The sequence below is a fragment of the Camelus ferus genome, chromosome 23 (assembly GCF_009834535.1).
Source record: "Camelus ferus isolate YT-003-E chromosome 23, BCGSAC_Cfer_1.0, whole genome shotgun sequence".
NCBI classification, from domain to species: domain Eukaryota; kingdom Metazoa; phylum Chordata; class Mammalia; order Artiodactyla; family Camelidae; genus Camelus; species Camelus ferus.
Genome location: NC_045718.1, coordinates 20507518 through 20532344, shown reverse-complemented (window position 1 = coordinate 20532344; position 24827 = coordinate 20507518). Strand labels below are relative to the sequence as shown.

At 33.3% G+C, this 24827-nt stretch overlaps 1 protein-coding gene across 5 annotated transcripts in view; it reads right to left on the bottom strand.

The window, feature by feature from the left end:
* The window catches only part of RCOR3 (REST corepressor 3), a 48344-nt gene that overhangs the window by 19380 nt on the left and 4137 nt on the right, over positions 1-24827 (bottom strand). For 4 of the 5 annotated variants that reach the window (XM_032466416.1, XM_032466417.1, XM_032466414.1 and 1 more), the window contains exons 3-9: positions 20248-20325; positions 17589-17641; positions 15638-15799; positions 14085-14209; positions 13268-13346; positions 4578-4796; positions 110-187 (exon numbers count right to left, since the gene is read on the bottom strand). In XM_032466416.1, the coding sequence (XP_032322307.1) occupies positions 110-187; positions 4578-4796; positions 13268-13346; positions 14085-14209; positions 15638-15799; positions 17589-17641; positions 20248-20325 (794 nt within the window). Of the gene's footprint in view, positions 1-109; positions 188-4577; positions 4797-13267; positions 13347-14084; positions 14210-15637; positions 15800-17588; positions 17642-19695; positions 20047-20247; positions 20326-24827 lie in introns of all 5 variants that reach the window. The other variant, XM_032466418.1, reaches the window with a different exon arrangement.

Below are 24827 nucleotides of genomic sequence, written 5' to 3'. Positions count from 1 at the left end.
TTCAGAGTATTATTAACAATACACACAACCAAAATAGTAGTTGAATACTGAATAACTCAAAGAAGAAGGTTTTACCATTCTTAGTCATATATATTCTTCAATAACATACCTCAGGAGGTTTGAATTCTTCAATTCCACCTTCCATTTTCTGTTTAAGTGCACTGTTTACTTGCTTAGCATTCTGAACCTTCAACAAAATAACCCAAAATATGAATTAGATCTTGTACTTAGGTGGATTTTTGAGTACTCAATCAATTACAAGGATACATACCAAAACCTTGTTAAACTTCAGTTCAGGAGGATAGAACACTTATCACACTTAGGGTGTGATATACCACTCACACAACTACACACACATCAACTATATATATATCTAACAGACTAATTGACACAGTTCATAAATCATGTATTTGAACACACGTAACAATGTCTCTTATAATCAAAAACAAGTGGTATATGTGGGAATTAAATTCCACCAATATTTCTTATTACCACAATGCTTTGATCGAATAACATTTATTCCAATAAGATTAATAATGAGCGAATATTTATTAGGTGTTTATTGTATTTAGCATCATTGTTGGTGCTTCATATGTAATAAATCACTTAATTCTCTCAAGTACTCTGTGAAGCAAGAACAATCAGTTCTGCTGTAATCCAGCTTATGCATTTCCAAGCCACTGCATGATGCAAAATTGCACAATAAAAACCACAGTGCTTATAAGGAAAAAGGAACTTGGGACACAACACCCAAAAACTTCATCAATGACATGAAAGACAAGAAAGAAACCTAATAAAAATGACAGCACAGTTTTTACACATTCTAAATGGTAAAGAAATTCACAAACGCTACAATAAAGATGGTACTTTACCTTGGAAGGTTGCTTATGTAAGTGGGTGTCAGAATAGCTGCAGCTTGTGAGTTATTGGGAAGTGGTAGAAGCGTTATTTGAAGTCATGTGAAAAGTTTTCACACCAGATGTGGATGTGGATGGCACACTATACACTGAAAACTGAGGTAGCTGGTATATACCTGAAGTGTGTGGGTATGTACTCAGTTAGCTAGGTGCAGTTTACCACTAACAAAAATTACATGTGAGCAAATGTAAAATTCACCTCATGCTCAAGTTGTTCCCTAGTATATCAACAGTGCTGGAACAAATTCATCTTTTCAAAACAAGCGTTATAGCAGAACTATTTCTATTATAACCACTTTATAGATGAGAAAGGGAAGGCACAGAGAAGAAACTCCCAAGGCTATGGAAACAGGAGGTAGGACCTGAATTTGAACCATGCGAGTTTTAAACTACTCTTCCACTAGCAATACTGTTCATCTCTGTTACTGTTAATGGCAACATTAAGAGTTAGGATTTTTTATTTGTTCATGTGTTTACTTTTTCTGTTTTTTTTTTTCCAATATGGACAATCAAATATTTACAAAGGGATCTGCAATTCCTTTTTTTTTTTACTTGACATCTGAAAAACACAGCTAAAATGTATAAATCTAGGTTGATTCAAATGTAGTTAGTTGATCAGCCATGTTAGGTTGATATACAGATATAAAATATAAAGCCGCAGTTTTAAAGGATTTCATAGATTCGTGGGGAGATAAAAAAGTATAAAAATATGCTAAATGCTAAAACACCTAACCTAGTCTTGGAGAGAGAAAGAAGAGAGTGTGTTTGTATAGGTGTTGGCAGGTGTGGGCAGTGCAGAAGATTAGGGAAAGTTTTCCAAAGGCGATGACACTTAAATCGAGTTTTAAAGGATTAATAACAATCAAGCAGGTAGACAAGATTGTGGGGGAGGAAACACCTTCCAGGGAGAATAGCATTTAGGAAGAACAGAAAGCCCTAAGCGTGGGCAAGCAGGTAGGCTGGGACCAGACCAAAGGATCTGAATTTTGCTTGAAGACTGAAGGAAACCTAAAGGATTTTTAAGCAAGGGAGCAACATAACCACATTTGCATTTTATTAAGATAATTCCGGCAGTAATCTGGAGAAGAGAATGGGGAGAAGAAGATAGAAGTTAATTTAATGATCCAAGTGAGAAATGTTGAGGACTTTGATTTAAACCATAGGCAGGAAGGGGTGGTGGTGGTGGTGTACAGAGATGGGTTAAAGGAATAACTTGGAAACAAAATTAAGATGTCTTTGTAAACAACTGATTGTGGAGAATCAGAGAGAAGGAGGAATCAAAGATAACTCTATAGTCACTGGCTCGAGTAATTGAGTGTATGTGGTTGCTATTCACCCAGACAGGGAATGCAAAAATAGGAACAGATAACTAGGTGGGCATGGAAGAATTCAGTCTGGACACTGTTTACGAGATGTGTCTGGGATATGAGACTGGTAGAATTTGTAAATTCAAGAGTGCAAGTCTTTTCTGTTACACACCAAACAAATATCCAAGAAAGGAACTTAAAGCTTTAAAAAAGTTCCTTTATAAAAATCAATTTAAAAAGTCTATTAAGTGAAGTAGTAGTGTTTAGGATAAAGTATGATTACAGGTGACTGAGTATGTTTTATTCCTTCATTATTTAAAACATTCTGAGCATTTAAAAATATTATAGGCAAAGCATTTTAGAAGTTCTCTAAGAAGAAGTAGCGCTGTGGGTTGGAAGATGGAAGTCTTGCACACATTTATGGTTCGACTAAAGGCAAAACATTCAATCAAATATATATTATATGCACTTGAGAGTCCAGGGTCATAAAAATCAAAAGAAAGGAATTTCAAGAAGGATGAAGTGGTTGTCAAAAGAGGTAAGAACCAAAAAGAGAGCATTAGACCTGGCATTTTGTTCACAAACAATCTTAAGGTAGCCTTTTCAGTCGTGAAACTGGGATGGGATGTGGGACAGAAACCAGAATGGGAAGCCTCTGAGAGGAAGTGAAGGTAAGAAAGCAGAGGAAGCTAATGCAGTAGATATTTATTCAGGGAGTTTGCTGGAGAAGAAAAGAGAAATATAAAAGCAGTTTGGGTGAGTAACCAGGGTTAATGGATAAAGAAGTCTGATTGTTTGGATGTCTGGAATAGAGAAAAACTATCTTGGTCCTACACTATACTGCTGCAAGGTTCTTGTATTACACGTGAAGTGGGGTAATATTAACTCTAAGAATGCATACTGTAATAGCTAAGCAAGGATGATATTGTAAGCTAAGGATGCATAATGTAACCCCTACAATAACTACTAAAAAAATACAGAAAGATACAGCTGGAAAATAAAAATATGACCATGTTACACCTCTTTTAAATCCTTCATTGGCTTCCTAACTCATGATGAATTTTAAATTTCTTAACATGACCTTATAAATTCCTGTCTACCTCTGCTGTAACCTGCTAAAGGCAAGCAGAAATTAATGAAGAGCTTTAAGATGAGTGATCTTGATTATACTCGTATTTAAAAAGGATAACGCTGACAACAATGTGTAACCTGGAGCTGAAGAGAGGTAGACAGCAAGGAGAATCAATAAGACAGTTACTGTTAGATAAGAGGAGTAAGGGCCTGAACAAGGGTAGGAGGGATGAGATGAAAAATAAGGGGACCGATTTAAAGAAAACTTCAGAGCTAAAACTCACATAATTTACCACTTGGGTCTGTGTGTGTTGGGGGAGTGATAAAGGCAAAAGGTGAGTCAAAGATAATTCTGATGTTTCAACAGACAGGGAACAGAATAAAAAATCTTTTGGGGCTTAGGTGAGATGTCTAGCAGGTAGCTCGAAATGTAGCCAAAGAGCCTGAGAGAAAAGCCACAGCTTAAGAGGTAGACTCACGAGTCACTGGCTAATAGTGTAAGGATGGTTAATACAGACCAAGAAGGTACACACTTAGTACCTAAAACAACAACAGAAACAAATTAACAAGAAACAAAAGGAAAAGAAGACTGAGAAAGGCCAGAGGCCTAATAACCGTTAACTGAATACATATTATGTGCTAGGCACTGTTATAAGCACTTACCATATATTATCTTGTTTAATTCCTCCCAACCATGATATTATTAACCTCATCTCAAGATGAGGAAACTGAAGCTGAGAGAAGTTAAACAGCCCCCCTATGGTTACACAGGAAGTAGACAGTGTTGCTCAGGTTAGAACTTAGGTTCGCTGACTCTAGATCCTAACTCTTAATCACTACCTGACTATGGTAACGATACTTTTACAGTATTGCTGCTCCTGCTACTGGTGTTGAGGATGATGAAGAGGGCGGCCATTATTCACTGAACACTCAAAATGTGCCAAGCACTGCTGAACAACCTACATGTATCGTCTCAAATCATTCCCAACAACCTACAAGAGAAGTATGATTATTATCTTCAATTTTATAGATAAAAAACTGAAGCTTAGAGAGTCTATTATTTCCCAAGATCACAGAACTAACAGGTAGCAATGCTGGGATTCAAATCTAGAACAGACAGAGGTATCTTATAATTTAGAAACAAGGTAAACAAAAAAACAAAGCTTATGTAAATGGGTGGCTGAGAAAATCTGCAAAAAAAAAAAAAAAATTGAGCTTATGAAGGTAAAAGCAGGTAAGCAAAATGGGCAGAATCATTAAAAATACAATTTTTATAAAATACCTGACGTTTTAAAGAAATCAACTCCATGTCCAGTTGCCTCAGGATGGTGTTGGCTGCATTGGGACTACAGGAAACAGCTACCACATCTTCCTGGGTTAAATACATGCCCTTAGGTGGACGGCACTTAGACCGCTGAGAATGATGGCGGTGTTGTAAACTCTGATATTCTCTCCTTCCAAGTCCAATCTTGCTAGTTTGGACAGGTTGGTCAGTATTACCCTGAGAGAGTAAAGAGAATAACAGGTCACTTGGTTTACACATGAACAAACTGAAAACAGTCGATTACTAGTAGAAGTATCTGTTACACTAAGTACACCTATAAAATACTTCTAAACAGTTATATTACATACAAGTCCAAACACACACACAACAACTCATCAATTAGGGGGAAATAAGCATACAACATAAAGTATCCTTGATTAATCCACTCAATAAAACATTTGGTTTCCACACCCAGAGGACTATGAACAAATGAAAAAATAAGGTGGACTCTAAACTATTTCTGTTTGCTTCAAGATTTCAAGATGGGATATATTTTTTTCTCAGCAATTAAGGGGGAGGGTAGTGCTATAATTTATTTAGTGCAAAGTTTTTACAGAGCAAAAAAGCAAAGCAAAAAAAGGGGCAAATTAGGAATCATGACAAGTGGCAGATCAGACAAGTGGTAAAAAAAACAACATTTCATTCTCACTTTAGAGTTGTTGAAAGAGAGCTATGTCTCTAAAAACTAAAAAGAGCACAGAATTATTTTAATCCTAACAACACGTCTAAACTCCAAGTCTATTTATCTGTGTAATAAAATAAAATTTCAATTTGTGTTTTGGAAGAGGTTAGAAAAGTTCTAATAATGATGACCATGAACTCTTAAGTAGGATTTCATTATTACTTGTAATATTCTTAAAGTGTAATATAAGAATGCAATGTTATTCTGTACTTTTGAGACAGGAATTCATTAGAAACTGTGTCCATTAGGTTGAAGGCTATTTGACTGAATAGACTTAATCATCCAGTTCTTTCGAAAAGGAGTTCTAAGTACAAGTCATAAAATAATTGTATATTGAAGTGTAATCCATTTTGATGCTTAAAACTCAACTCAAAGCAACACATGGCAGATACAATGTTCAGGGAAAACCCTTCCCAGTATAGTACTCCTAAAATTGCTGGATCAAGTATTTTTTAAAAAATCTTTAAAAATTCATTTCTGAACTGGCAAAGAAGCGAGGAATTCCTCAGAGACCAGAAATGATGAGGAAGCAGGAATCCAGAGGGATAAGCAAGTTCGCAGCAGCTGACATTTGCCTCAGACCTAGGCTTCAGTGGACAACAGGTGCAGGGCACAGGAGCTAAAGCCAGAACTCTGGAAGGGAACTCCATCATGCGAAGTAGAAAAAAATGTCCCTGCCCTGTAAAGGGAGAGTATGATTAAAGAAAGTCATGCCTACTTCACCTTTGGCTGAATGGAAAGCAAAGAAACCAAAAAAAGTCTCCCCTGAGAATCCCTAACCACAGGCCTATACTCAAGCAGGTTTTCGTACTAAATTTATATGAACTGTCTGGCCCAAAAAACCCAAAATCAAAAATTTATATTTTAAAGTGCCTTAAGTTGGCAAGGTCTTCAGACACTTAGCAGAAGTAAATACAAACTGTCTCTAGAAGAATGCACTTTAAATCCAGGTCTCAAAAATTTTCCACAACTACGTTCCAAGGAAAATGAGCTCACAACCACAAACTGCTAAGCAGAAAGCAAATAACAGAATTATATTTGCAAAGACTGCAGATATTAGAATTACTAGATAAAAGAGAATATAACAAATGTGTTATATGTGTAAAGAAATAAAAGGCAGAATAGAAAATATGGGATATTCTTATAAGGAATAAGAGTCCATCAAACCTGACCAAGCAGATACGCAAAAGAACCAAATAGAACATCTAGAAATAAAAATATATATATTATAAATAAGATTAGAAACTCAGTGGATGGGTTACTCAGCAGATTAGACAGAATGCAAAAGAAAACTAGTGACTTTAAATGTACATATGAGAAAAATGCCCACAATGCAGTACAGAAATATAGAAAGACAAAAAGATGGAAAATATAAGTGGTTAACACACGTGAAAGTCCATTATATTTCTAAAAGAATTCCCAAAATAATAGAACAAGGGAGAAGCTATATTCAAAGAGGCAACAAACAAGAATTTTACACAATATAAGACAGGATTCAGAAAGTACAAATGAGTCCAAACCAAGTTTAAAAAAAGAAATCCATACTCAGATTCATCAAAATGAAACTACAGAACACTAAAAACAAAGAAGAGATCAAAAAAGCAGACTAAGAGAAAAGCTAAATTACCTCCTAAGGAATAATAATTAGCCTGAGAGCAGACCTCTCTAAAACAATAACAGAAATCAGAAGCAGCGGAATATCTTCAAATAATATCTATTAACCTAGGAGTCTAACCCCAGAAAAACTAAGGTTTCAAGAGCAAGGAAGAAACCGACATTTTGCACATTCCAAAGTGTTTAAAACCAACAGACTCTCAACTCAATTAACTTGTAAAAGATAACACTTCAGAAAAAAGGAAACTTATTTTCAAAGAAGATTCTAAGATTCAAGAAAGAATGGTGAGCAAAATAAATTTTAAGCATGTGAGTAAATCTAAATTAACACTGACTATATGTTTAATTTGAGATATTAAAAAAAACCAAAATAAACTAAAGCTAGACAAAAATAGCATATAAATCAGGAGAGTAGTTGAAGTGAAAGCATTCTAAAGGCTTTATATTAGACAGAAACTTATTAAAAACACCAATATTAGACTTTAAGTTAAATATGCAGAATAAAATTTCCAGAGTACACAACAAGAAGAGAAATACAGAACATTCTAAACTAACAGAGAGTTAAAAAAAAAAAAAAAAAAAAAAAAAAAAAAGGATTCTTAATTCTAAAAGAAGGCTATAAAGGAGGAGAAAGGAAACTAGAAAAAGCAAGTTGAATAGAAGGTAGAAATAAGAAAGAATAAAAATACAAATATCAATGATCATGACCAATATAAAGGGGCTAAATTCTCTAGATAAAATCCCACCTATATGCTCCTATAAGACACATACTTAAAATGTGAGGACACAGAAATGTTGAAAATAAATAATAAAGATATACCAAGCAAACACATAACAAAGAAAGATGGTAGAGTTACATCGTCTGACTAGATAATCTTTAAAGCAGAAGACATTACAAGAGATGAAAGGGTCACTACATATTGATAAAAGGTTTAATTCAACAAGATAAAAAAAATTCCAGACTTCCATGCACCTGATAACAATAGCTTCAAAATAAAAAAAGTATCACTTCTCAATAAGCCATCAGATAAGCACATAAAAACCAACAAAAACCACCCTAGCAAGCAGGCAAGCAGTAACAGAATCCTGATTTCAAACACAGAACTGACAAGCTTCAATTAAGACACATAAAAAACCCGTAACCAATAATAAGAGTACATATTACTCTCAAACACACATGTAAAAAAATTCAACATTCTAGACTTGGAGGGTTTAAAACATGTCATCAAATTCTGGAACATTCCAGCCATTGAGAATTGGGGCTCTCAATCCTGTTCTCCTTGATTCTGGACCAACTTTAGTAACTAACGTATAACAAACAGAAAGAATGCAGTAGATGTGACTTATCAACTACCAGTCATGTGACCAAGTCAAAAACCTTCAATAACATCCTACTTGATGTTGAAACATAAAAATCATTCTCTCTAAAATCAGAAATAAGATAAAAATATTTTGCTATCACAACTTCTCTTCAACATTATACTGGTGACTCTAACCAGTTCAGTAAGGGAAGAAATAAAAGGCATTATAAGGATTGCTATTATTTCCAGATAACATAAATCTCTATATAGGAAATGCAAATCAATCCACAACAAATTAAACAAACATTTCATTTCTCTCCAGTTTTTATGTAGGTTCAATGGAACATCCAGTAGGGCTTTCCCAGGAATCTGAAGTTTGAAGAGCAAAGGTCCAAAGATAGCCAAGGGCTTATTCCTTAAGTAGCACTACCAAGTAGTGGGACTTATCCTAGCAACTATCAAGACTTATTATAAAGTTGTAGTAATTAAGACATTGTGGGACTGACAAGGGATGTTTAACTGACTACAGGAGCCAACTAGAGAGCCATGTATATATAGAAATTTCATACATGGTAAAGCTGACCTGGCAGACCAGTCAGAAAGAGATGAAAGAGATGAACTCATTTCCATATTAGAAAACAAACAAATAAAAATGGGTCTCTATCTTACAACATGAAGAAAACCCAGATCAAGGACTTAAGTGTGAAAAGCAAAACTTTAAAACTTAAAGAAGAAAATATAAAAGAATATTGAAATTTGAATACATGCTTTTGATGAAATAGATATTCATCAAAAGCATGTAAAGAGAGCAAAGAACATAAACCAGGAACTTCTAAAAGATCTCTACAACACATTTAACCAAAGAATTAGTATCAAGAACATATAAAGAATTCAGTAAGAAAAAAATTTTTATATATTGTCTTTAGGAAGACAAAAACAAACCAATAGAAAAGTAGCTAAAAAAAAAAAAACCCCACACAAGCAAGCATTAAAAAAAAAGACACAATAACAAACAATAAACAGATGGAAAAATAATCAGCCTCATTAGTAATCTGATGAATGAACTGGGAACACAATGAGATACCATTTCATATTATCAGATTTCTAGCATCTTTTTTCTTTCTTTTTTTAATGGAGGTACTGGGGATTGAACCCAGGACCTCATGCATGCTAAGCATTCACTCAACCACTGAGCTTTACCCTACTCTCCTCTAACATTTTAAAAGTCTGATCTCATAAAGCATTGGCAAGGAAATGGATAAGTACTCTCATAGCCCAATGGAAGTACATCAAATGTAGAAAATGCTTTGCCATCACCTAGGAAAGTTAAACATGGCTATAACCCTAAAATATAGTAACTCCACTCCAAACAATCCTCACTAAGTCACTGCTGGCATTCTGATGGAACAACCTGTGTCATGCATTTTAGGAGAGCTGAAATTCCTTTCCCACTATGGTTGGAGAGCCATAGTAACAACAACAAAAAAAACACCTCCATAATTTGTAAATACTCCTTATGTGGGTAATACTAAACCTAGCTGAGAATCACTGTCCCAAAGGAACCCTTATGTATGTATCCAGGATACGTTCTTATCAGTATTGTTCATAATAATAAAAACTAGAAATGACGTCCACTGATTAGAGAATGGATATCTTGTGGCGTATACAGTGGAACACCGTAACATAGTAATGAAATGAACTGCAAAAACATGTTGGACAACAACAATGAAAAATGCAGGTAGCTGGAAAATACATACAGTATGATTCCTCTTAAATAAAGTTTGAAATGGACAAAACTAAATGTGAGCTTCTCACAGATATATAACTTCGTGATAAAACTATTAAAAAAGGGAGTGAATAATTGATAGATTTCAGGATAGAGTTCCTTTTTCAGGATAGAGGTTCCCACTGGCCAGAAGTGAGGGGTACAATAAAGAAAACACACACAGGACTTCTGTTTTCTAAGCTCAGTTATGGAAACACTATTGTCCGTCTTATTATTATTCTTTAAACTGAACATAGTCTATACTATGTATAGTTCATAATTTTTTAAAGTTAAAAAAAAAACTTTCCACATAATGTGTCAACAACATGCATAAGCAGATATAAAGATCTGTGTTAAAGGCAATAATAGAGCATCATTCCCTGACTGGTGTCCCTATCATTTGTGGAAGAACAGATGTATCATCTTGCATAATTGGACAAAACAGTATCCCGTATACATACATTTTCTAGATAACTAAACCCAAATCATTAATCTCTTGTATTTGCATAGTAATTAAAAGTTTATAATGTGTGTTCGTATTTGCTATAATAAATCTGACAATATCTACTATGTACCAGGCCCTTTAGGTAAGACACAATTCTTGCTCGTTGAGAGCTTACCACCCAGGGATAGGCAGGCAGGTGAGGGGAAACCAGATAGAAACAAGTACCACTCAGCTCAAAGAGTACTGCAATAGATTCAAAGAAGAATAAGGACATGGTCAATTTAAGATAAGATACGGAGAGTTCAGAGACAAGCTATATCTTGCAGAGTTATGAGGAATTTGCCAGGCATATTTGGGAAGGGAATTCTAGAAAAAACAGACCAACATAGGACAAAAGCTGAGGAACTAAAACACCTGAAATCCTGTTAGCAATCTGAAATAAGTTGGGTAGGATGCAGAATGCCTAATTAGAGGGATCATATTTTATCCTATGGACAAAGCCATGGAAGGGTTGCAAGCAAGTGTTCCAAACCAAATTTATGGTTTCAAAAAGACTGCTTTGGCAGCAGGGTAAAGAATGGACTGGAAAGTGTGTTGTCTGGAGGCATGGAGATAAGGTAAATTAAGATAAGTTAAGACAGAACATTTCAGTAATTCAAAGAAGAGATGAAAAAAACCTAAAAATAAAATGGTCACATAGAAGAACAAAGGGAAAAGAACAAAATTTACAGTTATTTGAGAGAGAATTAAAAACAGAAATGACAAAATGAAGAGTAACTAAGAAAGAGAAAAAGAAGTCACTAAAATTGAGACACAATAGTTAAAAAGGTAGACAGAAATCAGATAATGGTGTTACAAAAGTCAAAAGGAGGTTTCCAGAAGAAGGGAGGGGTCAACAACTTGAAATAATATAGAAAAGCACAAGTAGAGAACCATGAATAACCAATCACTGGACATGGCAGTCAGGAGGTCACTGCTGATCTCTGTCAGCAGCTCAGTCAAGTAAAGGGACAGAAGTCTGGGTGAAGCAAACTCAAGAATGAAGCAGTGCTAAGATAATTCTTTCCAGACTGGTTGAGAGACAGTCATGCTTTTAAACGAAAGACTGGAGCATATTTCTGGACTGAATGAAAAGGCTGAAAGTATGACAAAGAGAAGGGATAACAGATGGAAAAGGTCCTAGAGGCAATATGAAGGGATAGATGGGATCAAACAAGCAGTGAAGGTATATAGAACAGGGGAGGAACCTTTCCTGACTGTGACAAAGAGGCATTCAGGCACAGGCTGTTCCTTCAGTAATTTCACATTACCGGACTTGTGACATTTTCAGAGTTTGTTCCTATCAAGTTTCCAAGCAAAGAAGCAAACAATGAGTTCTGTGTAAAGGGCGAGGGGATACTAGACGTTACGGCGTTACTGAGTCCCTGACTTCAAAGAGTTCACAGCTTAGTGGGCAAAAATACAGTAATTTTAATATACTGTTCTAAGCATAAATATGCTCAGATAAAAAGGGTATTGCAGCACAGAGGTCAGGGGAAAGGCTGGAATTTAAGGGAGCTCCTGCTTGATATTTCCTCCGTGAAGTAATCTGCTAAATTTTTTAGGAGAGCAGAGAGGTGAAGGCAATGTGTAGAAAGGGATAAATGTTCAAAAAGTTGTTTACATAATTACTTTTATTCAAGATTTATTATGTAGTGGATACTGTAGTAAGTGCTTTTATACATATTACCTCTTTGTCAGAACAGTCCTATTATTTTAATTTTACCAATGGAAAAACTAAAAATTACAGGTTAAAAACTGAGATTGGAAACTATTTTTTGTTAAGTAGCAACAATGTACATGATTGTGCAATTTTCTCCTGCTACATTAGAACAAGAATAGCAACTGATCCAGCACTGTGGTTTTGTAGGTTTAAGGGAGGTATACCAGAGGGTAAGAGAAACAGGGAGGTAAAAATACTGGGAAGAGAGCAACTTAAGTAATTGATCACTGGGTCTATGGTTCAGGAAAACAATGAGACTTGGGAAAAAAAATAAAGGAATTAAGGAATCTGAGAATGTTTAGCAGTAGTAAGAAAATCAGAAAAATATCAAGTTGAGGTAAAAGTAGGATTTTAAAAATTTCATTGATGAAAGACAACAAGGGCCAGTAGGGGCCATAGCATTAAGTTCCTTAAGAGGAGGAATGGGAGTCATTAAATAGGATAAAGTCACATTCTACCTCTAATTTCAATATTATTTTCACTATTCCACACCTGCCTATACATCACAAGCCTTTATCCATCAACTTTGGTCTATTTTTTACAATTATGTAGTTCCTTGCCTTAATAAATAATAAATGTATATTCATTTATATTTTTTCCTTTTAATAATTTGAAGTCATCATTATTATCACCATACTGAGCAATACAAGTGCTTTTCTAGTTGGGAATTCTTCCATGTCTTCCTTGGAGGCAGCTTTCAGTTTTCACTGTTCTTAGTATACCTGCTACTAATTTTTAATTTGCTATATAACACGGAATAAACTAAACCTTCCCCCAAAAATTTGACACCTAATATTGTATCATCTGAAGGTGGTTTTACTTCTTTTCTGTGGATTAAAGAATAGGAATCGTGGCAGGACTTTTATACTTCTGAGTGGATGAGATAATCCCAAAATTGCTTAAATCACTTGCTAACTGGATTCTAGATGTTACTGCTTTTTCAAAACCTCCAATTAACATTGAAATTTACTACCTACTAACCCATTATATAAAAATGTTTTTCCTTAATACAAAGTACTATTCATTTTTTTGGAGTGGATTTGTAAAACAATTATAAGCACTCTAATGATCATCATTACCTCTTTCTTGGCTTCTTTTTTGGGATCATAATCACTATCATTTCCATCCATTGGGTGTGTTTCTTCCACATCATCATCACTGAAAAGAAACAAAGATTATTAAACTTAATTCACTTATTTTTATTCTATTCCAGTGCTCTTATCAAACTTAATATACCTTGCTAATAATTTTACTAAATATTCCCAAAGAATTGTCCTTGGGAAGATGAATTTTTATAACTCAGGTTTCTACAGTATTTACAAACATTTATCTTTTTAGGCATACAGAATCATTTCAGCAAACATTTCTAGCTAAAAAAATAGAGACCCAATAGGAAAGATATTTAGAAAGAAATATTATTTGGGAAAGAGAACACATAAATTTGATATAATACTTATTATTTCATTTCTCCAGTTGGAAGATAAAGATAGACAACAACCAGGAAGCAAAACGATCTTATGCTACTAGAAAGATACAGCTACAATAATGTGGACTTCAGTTATTCAGATAACTGTGAAAAGACCATCTTCTGGAGAATATATTTCTTAATATATTCTAAATATATGTATTGAATATATCAATATGAAAAGGAAGCATCTGTGATTAAACACAACTCAAACGTAACTCAGTTGCAAGCTTTACTGGCTATGATTAACAGTTAAAGAGTTAAGAGAGTTCTTATTATTTAGATTTCTGATCACTCAGTTCTTGTCAGAGCAGAAACATGAATATAAGGATAAGAAGTATTTACAATGTGTTGTGATAACTGTTCTGCCTTGAGAAATGTAAGCAATACAATACAGCATGCCTGTAACTATATAAAGGCATCCAACCTACCTGTCACCCTGATTATGTCTATTGGCTAGTTTACGAGCCTGGCGATCCATCAAGCTTGTCCTAGACCGAGTTTTTTTCCAAGAATAGTAATATTTTACAAGGCTAGCAATTGTCTTATCTGGAAGCTTAAAAAAAAATCGTGTTAATATCAGCAAGTTTATTTCATAAACTCTGGTTAACAGAATGAATAATATTTCTGATATTATTCTTTGATACTTAGCAAACAAAGGTATAGACAAAAAATATTTTCCCAGGTACATATATGAATTATAGAGCTAAAAAGTGCAGCTAAGTCACAGCAACCCGCCCCTACACCTGAGTCACTGACATTTCTGAATAAATGTCCCTATTTATTCTGAGCAGGGAAAAGGAGAGAAGGATGTCACAAACTCACATGGTGAGAATGGCCCCTCAAGTCCCCAGCACAATCAATGTTAATATTCCACATTTCTCTTCCTTAAAGAGTTAATTCTTTTTTTTTTCCCCTTTGTAAACTGGACTTTTAAAATTGATTTAAATTCATATACTGTAAAATTCACCAGTTTAAAGTGTACAATTTTGTGGTTTTTAGTATATGCACTAAGTTGTGCAACCATCACTATTTAATTTGACATTTTCATAACCTCAAAAAGAAACCTTATACCCATTAACAGTTATCCCCTATTCTTCCCTTAACCCAGTCCCTGGTAACTACTAATCTACTTTCTGTCTCTATAGATTTGCCTATTCTGGACATTTCATATTAATGGAATCATACAATATGCGGCCTTTTATGTTTGGTTTCTGTTGCTTATCATAATGTTTTAAAGAAAAGCTATTCAATTTTAACAATAGATTTTTTGAATCATTTTGTCTTAAATCCAGGTTTTAAAATCATAAATGATGCAAACAGACTTTAGCTACCAAATAAAGTCTTGGGTATTAAAATGACTAATGATCATGCACTGCTTTGTCATACTGGCAAACAAGGACATACATTCCCAATTCAAAGTGCTCTCTTTGATTGGAAAACACTTAGATATATTTGCAAACATTATCTAATTTTCATCCATTCAGGTTAAAAGAGTTTAAAGCAGCGACTTCTCAGATTTATATTATTTTGACACATACTAGAAACTTAAGAACTAGAAATAAAGAGCAATTTTTTTTTAAAAGCAACAGCACCTGAACAATGTTAAAATAATACAGAATTTCAAAAAATTGGCTTTCATATACCAAGGAATATACATTAGAAAATAAAATCCTAATGTTAAAAAAAGAAACATTCAAAAATAAAATTGAAATTGTGATTTTAATCCTGAAATGACATATTCAATAACTCTATTACACATGTATTTAAATCTAAAAGATAATACATTACAATGACACATAACTGTCATGCATTAGGGTAACTGCAGAAAATAAGACTGCATGCAAATATACCTATTTCAAAATATTTTTAAAAATTAAAATTAGATTGGAAAACTTTTTTGTATTTAATAAGTAGGAAGTGTTTAACAATAGAATAAGGTATCATTCAGGTATGAATCACAGTAAGGGCAAAATTACCATACCATTTGCTGAATCCTGTGAAAGCTCTTCCCATGAAAACTAAAGGCTTGTTCAAATAGGACTTTATCTTCCACTGTCCACTCATCCGGAAAGGGAGTGAAATTAGGGAGATCAGCAAGGGACTTCTCAATGTTATGTTTATGCCAGAACAACATGCCAAGTGCCTTTGAAGAGAAATCATTCCCTTTTGGTTTTAATGGACTCATGTTCCATCACACTTAAGAGAGTTAAACACAAATTAGGTTAAATGTTAAGCCTATGACTTCAACTGAAGATTCACTCACAGTTTGGGGCTTTTAATTAGGGGTGCCCAAGTAGTAGACCTCATTTATTTATTTCTTTTAAATCAGGGCCTCAGAACAGTAAATGTTCTTACATACCAAATTTGCTGTAGAATCTAGGAAAAAGTGAGCTGAAGAGAGTGACTATAATTACTAAAGCAGGTTTGTTGGCTCATATCAAGATTTTCATTCACATTTATTCATTTGTCAATATGTAGAGAAAAAAATATGCTAAAAGGAAAAATAACCTGTAAGTCAATACTTGAATGAAATCATCAATTATAACATAAAACTAAGAGTGCCCAGTTAAGACTCAGAAGAGAAATATTTATGTTTTAACCTATTAGAAGTGTACCATGGGCTAAACACCTCCAAAGAGTAGGAGCACCTCAACGGCAACTTTAACAATACTTTACCACATATATTTTTTATTCTTCCTTATTATTATAATGTACACAAATAATTATTATGAGGCATATTAATGACTTTATTACTAAACTACAGGAAAGCCTGAAATAGATCATTTCTAACAATTCAACAACTTTCCTTTCTGTTGTAAGTGGTAGGCCTTTATTATAAAGTACTGAGTATCATTTAGGGGATAAAGATTTATTTTTTAAGAAGAGATAATAGCAACTTTTTAAATAGTGAGTTTTAATATCTGTACTTTGGTAATACTTCTTTAAGATGAACATGAAAATGAACATATGTACAGTCACATTTTAAAGAATCAACCTTCTCAAAAAATATTAAAAAGAAAGTCAAGGCTTAAAAACAAATACATAATCAAAATCTTTAAAATCCACACAAAAGTTTAGATAAACATCTCAAAACATTTAGATAAACACCAAAACACTTAGGTAAACATCTCAATTTCACAGAAATGATTTTCTATTATTTAACCATGTTATTAACTAAAGTTAGCTCTTAATAATCCCAGTTACAGAAAATTCACTTATTTTACTGTTAATGATGATAAAGGTTGATCTTATGCTTAGTTGAAATGAAATTTAAGAATCTCTATTTCATTTTCATTTTTCCATGTTGTCCATTCCCTTATTACTAGGGATAATGAACAACAGGCCATATATATCTCCTTTTAAAGTTATCTGATGGGGGAGTGGGGTATAGCTCAGTGGTAGAGCACATGCTTAGCATGCACAAGGTCCTGGGTTCAAAACCTTGCACCACCATTAAAAAAAAAATTTTTTTTAACTAAATAAATAAAATCAGGTTATCTAATTTTTTTTTTTTAAAAAAGCCCTTTGTGAATTATCCTTCAAAATTTTAAATCTTAAATAATTCTTTAAATAAAAAGTTTAATTCTTAGGTCTTTTAGATTAAAAAGTCAAAGAGAATACTGTACTCAAAAAATTTTTCCCTTTTTGGTAAGCATTTGCTAGAGTAATCCTGAAGGCTTTCAGGTACTTTAAGAACTAAAAACAGGTAAGAAACAGGTATTGAGAGATAAATGTTCAAGCCCATAAGATAAATAATGTTTATAAAAGCGAAATCCTTAATGTTGAAAGGTCAGACTTTGCTAGAACTTTTGAGGTATCTATAAAGTTGGTTGAAATTATGCACTTTCTTAGGACAGAATCTATCATGAGATGTTCTTTGGATTTGATAAATACTGAAGCAAACCTTAATATTAAAATGTTTCTCTACATACCTGTTCCACATTGTAGCCATGTTTTTCCTTTGCAATTGCAATATATTCATCCACTGTAATGAAACAATGTTATAAAATTAATTATTCTCATTTACTTCATTTTCCCAGTTGTACTTTTTTTTTAACAAAGCAAAATTAAAAAAAAAATTATATTCTGGGGGTAAAAAAATAGCCAAAGTCATTTTGTTATAAAAAAGACTTTCACTTCTCTGAATAGGATCAGAAGCTCACTTGGGTTTAAAATTTTACTTAGTATGATTTCTTTCTATGACCATACAGCATATACTTATTAAATTCAGTGACATTACTATAATTATTTTTGTCTACAAAAAAAAGACTAATCTGTGGGTAGCTAAAAGAACCTAATTACAGTGTAAAACATTAGATAATCTCTTGATTTTTCTGTTGCCGTCTTTATTTGAAGAGACTTAGCTATTTAAGACCCCATCTCATGTTTAGTTTTTCCAAAGCTGTTACCTTCCCATTTCTGATTACTATGAAAAGGATGGTTTATGTAGTTTTGCCAGCTATACATAATAACAATTTAAATATCCTTCAGTACCCCTAAAATTTTCTTCAGCTCCTCCCACTAGCTATATAAAAGGTGTCTGAATATTTCATTTTCATTCATCCACAATTACTGGAATCAAGCCAATAGAATCATTCAGGTAAGCACAGCTTCAATGATGATATATATATACTGTCTATTTCATAGCCTCATTGCCAAGAAGTCTGCCATTTCACATTCAGCAGGACTCAGTTTTATGTGGAGTCCTTCTTGATCCTATATAATACATATACATATATATGAATTCTGTATGCACACTTTTGAGAAGCAGTGGTTGAGAATTCTGATCCTAGAACAGCTAGTCTACCTGGACTTGGTTCTTAGCCTTGTCACCTGTTTTTGGACTTTAGGCAATTAACTTGACTTTTTTGTACTTTACTTTTGTTACCCTAAATGGTGATAAAAATAGTACCTTCCTCTTAGGAGTAAGTGAGCTAATATACGTAAAGTGCTTGAAAGAGCACCTGGTATATTTTAAGTACTTTATAAGAGCTTGCTATTATTAATGGTCAGTACAGCACAGTTTAACATATCAGTAAGCTATTATAGTAACAATGCTGTTAGAATAGCAACTAACTTTTATTGACGTTATTATATCTCCCTAAGACTATAAGCTTTTGATGAAGAAAATCCAAATATTATATTTTGCTTAGAATCCACAGTTCTTAAAGGACACATCTAAATACATGCTGATTAACAAAAATGCCTTACAGTCCTATAAATAGAAGACTAAACAATACCAATTAACCAGCAGTTCTCAACTTTGGCTATGCATTAGAATTAGTAGGGGAGCTTTAAAAAGTAAGTCCTGGCTCCACCCTTGAAGATTCTGATTTAATTGGTTTGAGGTAAAAACCAGACATCAATACTGTTTTTTAAAAGCTCCCCCAAGTGTTTCCAAAGCACAGTCAGGGCTGAAAACCACTGCTCTAGACCTTCAGTTAGATAGTCCAAATGGACACACCACTACTTGGACACACTGGCTTTTTAAATTTTGTTCCACTCTGCTAAGAAATATACCATTGTATAAAAACAGTGCTAAAACAGAAAAAATTAATGATATATTGATGTTCAGTTTGTGAATGAAAACCTCTGCCTGTAATGAGACTGAACCAAAAAACCTGATAGTCTCATTCAGGTTTCTCAGCACACAAAATGTACAATTTTGTGTTTTCTGTTAAGAATACCTCAAAGGCATATAATTCCTAGTTTACCAGCTAGACCTTCTGCTGATATTCTAAAGCTCTTAAATAGGAAGAATTATCAGGTATGCAGAATAATACTCAGTTTCCAGTTTTTAGTTATCTTACTGCATCAATAAGTAAGACTAGACTTACAGTGCACATGATATATAGGACACCATTAATTTTCAAGGGACTAAATAAACCATCATGGGACATCTTTAAGACTTAGCAAATATTTTGAAAAGACAAGTTTACTTTACAGCAGCTAGAATAGCTATTGAGTGGTTTTTGTTTGTTTGTTTTAAATAAATTAAATGATAACTGAATGGAGGGGTGGGGATCTTAGTTTTGTTACCTGCACGTTTCCTATATCTGATGTGCCGCAAAGGATCAGGTCCGCTACATCACATTGAAGTCTAAAGCCACACCATGATTCAAGAAGTGCATGGTCAATGATCCAGAAGGTCTCCGTCCAGAAATGGAGAGCACAAAGATGACCTGATTGATGGCTGCTGAAGTCAGTTCTTTCCCCTTTCCTCTTTAAAATGGTAATGATAGTGTGCTCTTGGAAGTTTGAAGGCATTTCTTTACAGCTTCATATACTGAGGAAAAGCCTGTGCAGATGTCTACATAGTAACTCCCTCCCCTGCTTGAGGATTTAAGCAGCAATGCCATCAGATCCTAGGTTTTTTCAGTCTTCCTGGGCCTGACACAAATTGGAATGATCAACCCACTATCTTTCAAAAGGAAAAACATTCTAACATAACAAGCTCCATCAGAAAACAAAACAAAACAAAGACAAACCGATTTCTTATAAGAATCTAAGAGACCCAAAAACAAATATAAGTTGCATTTTGAATTGGTTGAGATTGCTATTGACATAAACATTCCATTTCAGAAAACTTACATTTGGCATCTGGGATACTGTGATATGGAGACCATACAAGCATTCCTCCATTGTCTTTATCTGTGTATTTCGTAGCACCTGGGGAAAAAATTAATTATTTTGAATATGATAAATTTTAGTTACATTCAAAATAAGTATAAACAAAGTAAGCTTTATTTCTTCTTTAGTACAGTACCTGCAAAAAGACAAAGAAAGTACAGGACAACAAAGAGAAGGAAAATAGATTTACATTAAATATAGTAAATATAATATTTACAGAAAGGAAGGAAATTTCACAAACACTGAAGCTTACCCTCTTTAAATTAAAAAGAAAGTCTTCATTAAGTATATTTTATATCCCTACTTCTTGACAGGTAATATATCTAATTTAACCCTTTATACATTACTTAAGAGTCTCGAAAAACTCTGACTTTAAAACTAGAGTGAACATCTCAGATGGCGAGTAAATTCTGTTTTGCCCCATATCTACGTGGGCCAAGATTACTATAATTTTTAAATACTTGCATCTGCTTTTTATGGTTTTTATTTAATCTTATTCCTTCTAGGAGTCAGCCAACTATTTCTTTTTAATTTCATTTATCCCATCTTATATTTATAAAAGTCTGTACTGTGTAAGAGGAAAACAAAGTCAAAAATGTAAAAGTTAATAATGCTATTTCTTCTTGATGTAATCTGAGAGTCTATCTCTAATCTAGAAGCATACTATTGCTGCTTCTGATTTATTTCTAATCTGTTATAATCTAAAAAGTCAGAAAAAAATCAAGCTCTCTTGAAACTGCATATAAATTAAGAACAGACAGAATGAAAGGCCTGACACAGCTATCCCAGAGCCGAGCACATGCCGGCGTGTTCTGTCTTTTAATTACTTGGTGGTCTTTTTCTGGCTTCTTCCTAGTTCCTAGGTGCATTCAAGTTAATTAAAACTATGAGCTGTTGATGGCCACCACCAATTAATGGATAGAATTCCAAAATTATTCACAGAAAACATCAATAAAATTCTAAGGTTAAACTAATCACTTATAAAGTTATAAGATATTCAGAATAAAGAACATTCATTTCCAAGGGTAAAAGAAACTACTACTCTCACTCTGGAGATGTTATCTATCAAGCAATAATTCAGTATCATTCAGCAGTTTTTATTTTTGAAGAATCATCACATATCACTATTACATACTCAAACAACAAATTTTAGTTAGAGAATAATATATTGTTAGTAAGATATGAGGCTAAAATTGTTACATTACGTATGTTTTACTATAAAGAAACATTAGGAGTGGAAAAAAATGAAAAAATATTATGAAAGTATTAGAAAAAGCATAGTTACAAAATAAACCTAAAACCAAAATTTATCACATTGTGTCATAAATATCGTAAATAAGAGGATGAAGATAGGAGCTGAGAATTTAATAAATGCAAGTTAGGAGTACATTATCTAAAATTTACATTCAATGAAAATAAATTTCAAGCTGTCTTTAAAAACTTCAATATTAAGATATATATTTAATTTTTAACCACAAAAGCAAAAAGCTAAACCACTCAGTGGAAATAAAACAGACACCCTCTCTACGCTGGTCAGAAGCCTTTATTTAATCAATAAAATCTATTGCTATTTCTGGTGAGTATCCTAAATTTCAGTCCTTTAACATGGGACTAATTCTTTTCCACAATGGACTGTGACAATAAGATAATTTAAATACTACTTAATAGGACATGAAATGCAACAAAGAAAGGTTTCCATTAAGTCTCAAATCATAATAGCACATCATGCTTAATATTTAAACATATTTCCTTGCATCTGATTCTTGTATTACAGAAAGTATGAATTAAAATATTTTCATTAAAGGTCTATTTTTCTGTATTCTTCCTCATGAAGAATAAGTTACGTTTCCCTCAAAATTCTTAGCACTGTAATTAAGGGCCCAATCTTCTGACAGAAAGTGGCATCCAAACTGTGGGGACTAACAGTTCTTCTAATATGGTTTTGAGTGTGTGTGTGGGGGGGGGGGTGTGCATGTGTGTGTGTAGAATAATTGTGTCTGGTAGCAGAGAATGCCTAATTAGGCATTTCACAATGTTCTTTCCCTAACTCTTGAAGTGGACTCCATTATTTTCAACTATATGTGTGTCCAACTAGGCCCAAGAAATAAGTCATGTTCACAGGAAATGAGAGATATTTTATAAAATGATTAAGAGTGCACCCATTAGAGAGCCAGACTCCAGGTCTGAATCCCAGTTCTGCCACTTAACTAGCTTTGTCACACTGGGCAAACTTAATCTGTCTATGCCTCAGTTTAACTCATTTAAAAATAGAGATAATGAGAGTACCTACTTCACAGAGTTGTTCAAAAACTAAGTGAATTAATATATGTAAAGCACTTAGCATATGGTAAGCATTATATAAGACTTAATATTACTATCATGTGCTTACTGAAGACAGTTCTCTTAAGTTTCCTTTTTTCTCTACACTGAAATAGCTGCTTCTCACCTCATCAATCAAATAAAACATAAATGAATAAAATCTCATAGGCTCAAAATCAAACAGCTGATAACCTCTTTTACAAACCCCTTGAAAACCAGTCTGAATAGTTCAAATGACCTTTTTGTTTTACTGACAACTCAGACCTGATTCCTCTCCTACAAAAAAACAGGAAAAAGTAACTTGCATTATTAAAAACAATTTACCCCTCAGGACGATTTGCACTCAGTAAAGCTTCACCCTCTCCATTATAAAAGTTGAAATAAACCAAAATATTTAAAGGATATAAACACAATATTTATTTTGCTTTTATCTGTAACAATACTTAAAATTATGCCTCAAAACTGTGTGATACTCAGAAATAACACTGAGAATCAAATACCTGACAAAGCAACAAAATAACCAAGGCCTTAGAAGTAGCCTATCTTCTGAATGGATTAAAAAACAAACTAGCAAACCAAAAGCTAGATGGCAAGCTACCACAATTTTAAAAGACTACAGTACCATGAGTTATGAAAACAAGTTATTGAACAGTTTGTTAAAGTACTAAATGAAACACTTACAAGTTTGATGCTTCTGAAATGTTTTAGATCTCCTTAACTGTAGTTAGTAAAGTACATTTATGAGACCAACTGTTGGGAAAACCAACACAAGAAAACCAAAGTATAATTTTGATTAGCATTTCTATACCAATAGCAAATTTCAAAGGAAGTACAAAAATATAAATATTCTATTTAAGATTTCCTTTAAGACATTTAAAAAAGAATTTTGATGGAAATCATGGAACAAATACTCTATATAAAGAACTTAAATATTGAGAATAGTAAGATACTCCAAATATACTTTTTTAATTCTACTATCTATAAACTAGGCTCTGAATTATATACTTAATTGATCAATTTCAAACTGAGATAAAGACTTTCCAAGGAGTACATGTGCAAGGAGTAAGTTTAATGGGAATCAATCTTCAGACTTCAACTTCCTTAGGTTTTCTTTCCAACACAATCTGCCTGAGAACTCACCTGCAGTCTAAGCTACATGCTTATTCTACTTCTGACCTTCACAAATGCCCTTCCCTCACTTAAAAAAAGGGCAGATTCCTCACCCATCCCAAATTTTACAAGAGTACATTGCCTAATATTTTAAATCTCTATGGTGCCAAAAACAGGTATCAGCAAAGCTCTCCCCTCCCCTACTCAAGGCACTGTGACTATTACAATTTTAATCAATGATGCATTAGTTCTAATAACTCAAGTCAGAAGAGATTTAACACTTAGAACCTTATGTTCACAAGAATACATACTATAGTGGTAGAGAATCTGGATAGGTGATCAATACAGCATTTTCAAGCACAAAAATGTAGTATAAAATTCTGTGGGGAAAATGCATGGAAATGATTTCAAAAACAGGAACAATGTTAGGACTGTTCATATATTTTATAAAATGGATGCTATCACATTACCACAGTATTTATATTTAATTGGATGTATTTAAAATAAAGACATAACAACTTTATTTCAAAGTGTTAATATTTTCAATACACCAGAGATTACATTTTTCAACTAACAAACTCAGTGACAAATAATAGATGTCAACTTAAAAATATATGAGAATTTGTTTTTTCAAAATTCTTTTACAAATATGCAAGCAAAGTATTTTGAAGACAACTGCTCTGTACACATTCGTTTTCACTTAATCTTGTGGTATGATTAATAGTATTTCCCTTCTACAAACAAGGAAACTAAGGCCTGGATACACGAGTTATCCAGTACATCCAAGGTCACGCTGCTGTATTAGCTAAAAGGCATATGATAAGAAGTAAGACTCTTAATCACCACTGAGAACTGCTCCTCATGATGTAAGCATAGTCAGTAGGCATTAAATAAAAGTTGGGAAGGCCTAGCAAAGAATCAAAAGAAAAAGAGGTACCTGAAAAATAATCAGAAATCCACTTAGTAAAATTTAAAGAACGGATTCCTAGCAATGGTCTGTTAATAACACAAACTGTTCCTTAATTGCCTAACTTTAGTAATTCCAATTTAAATGTCAATTCTTTTCATATTTTCTAACATACTCATTTTAATAATTCCTTGTGTGCTTAATT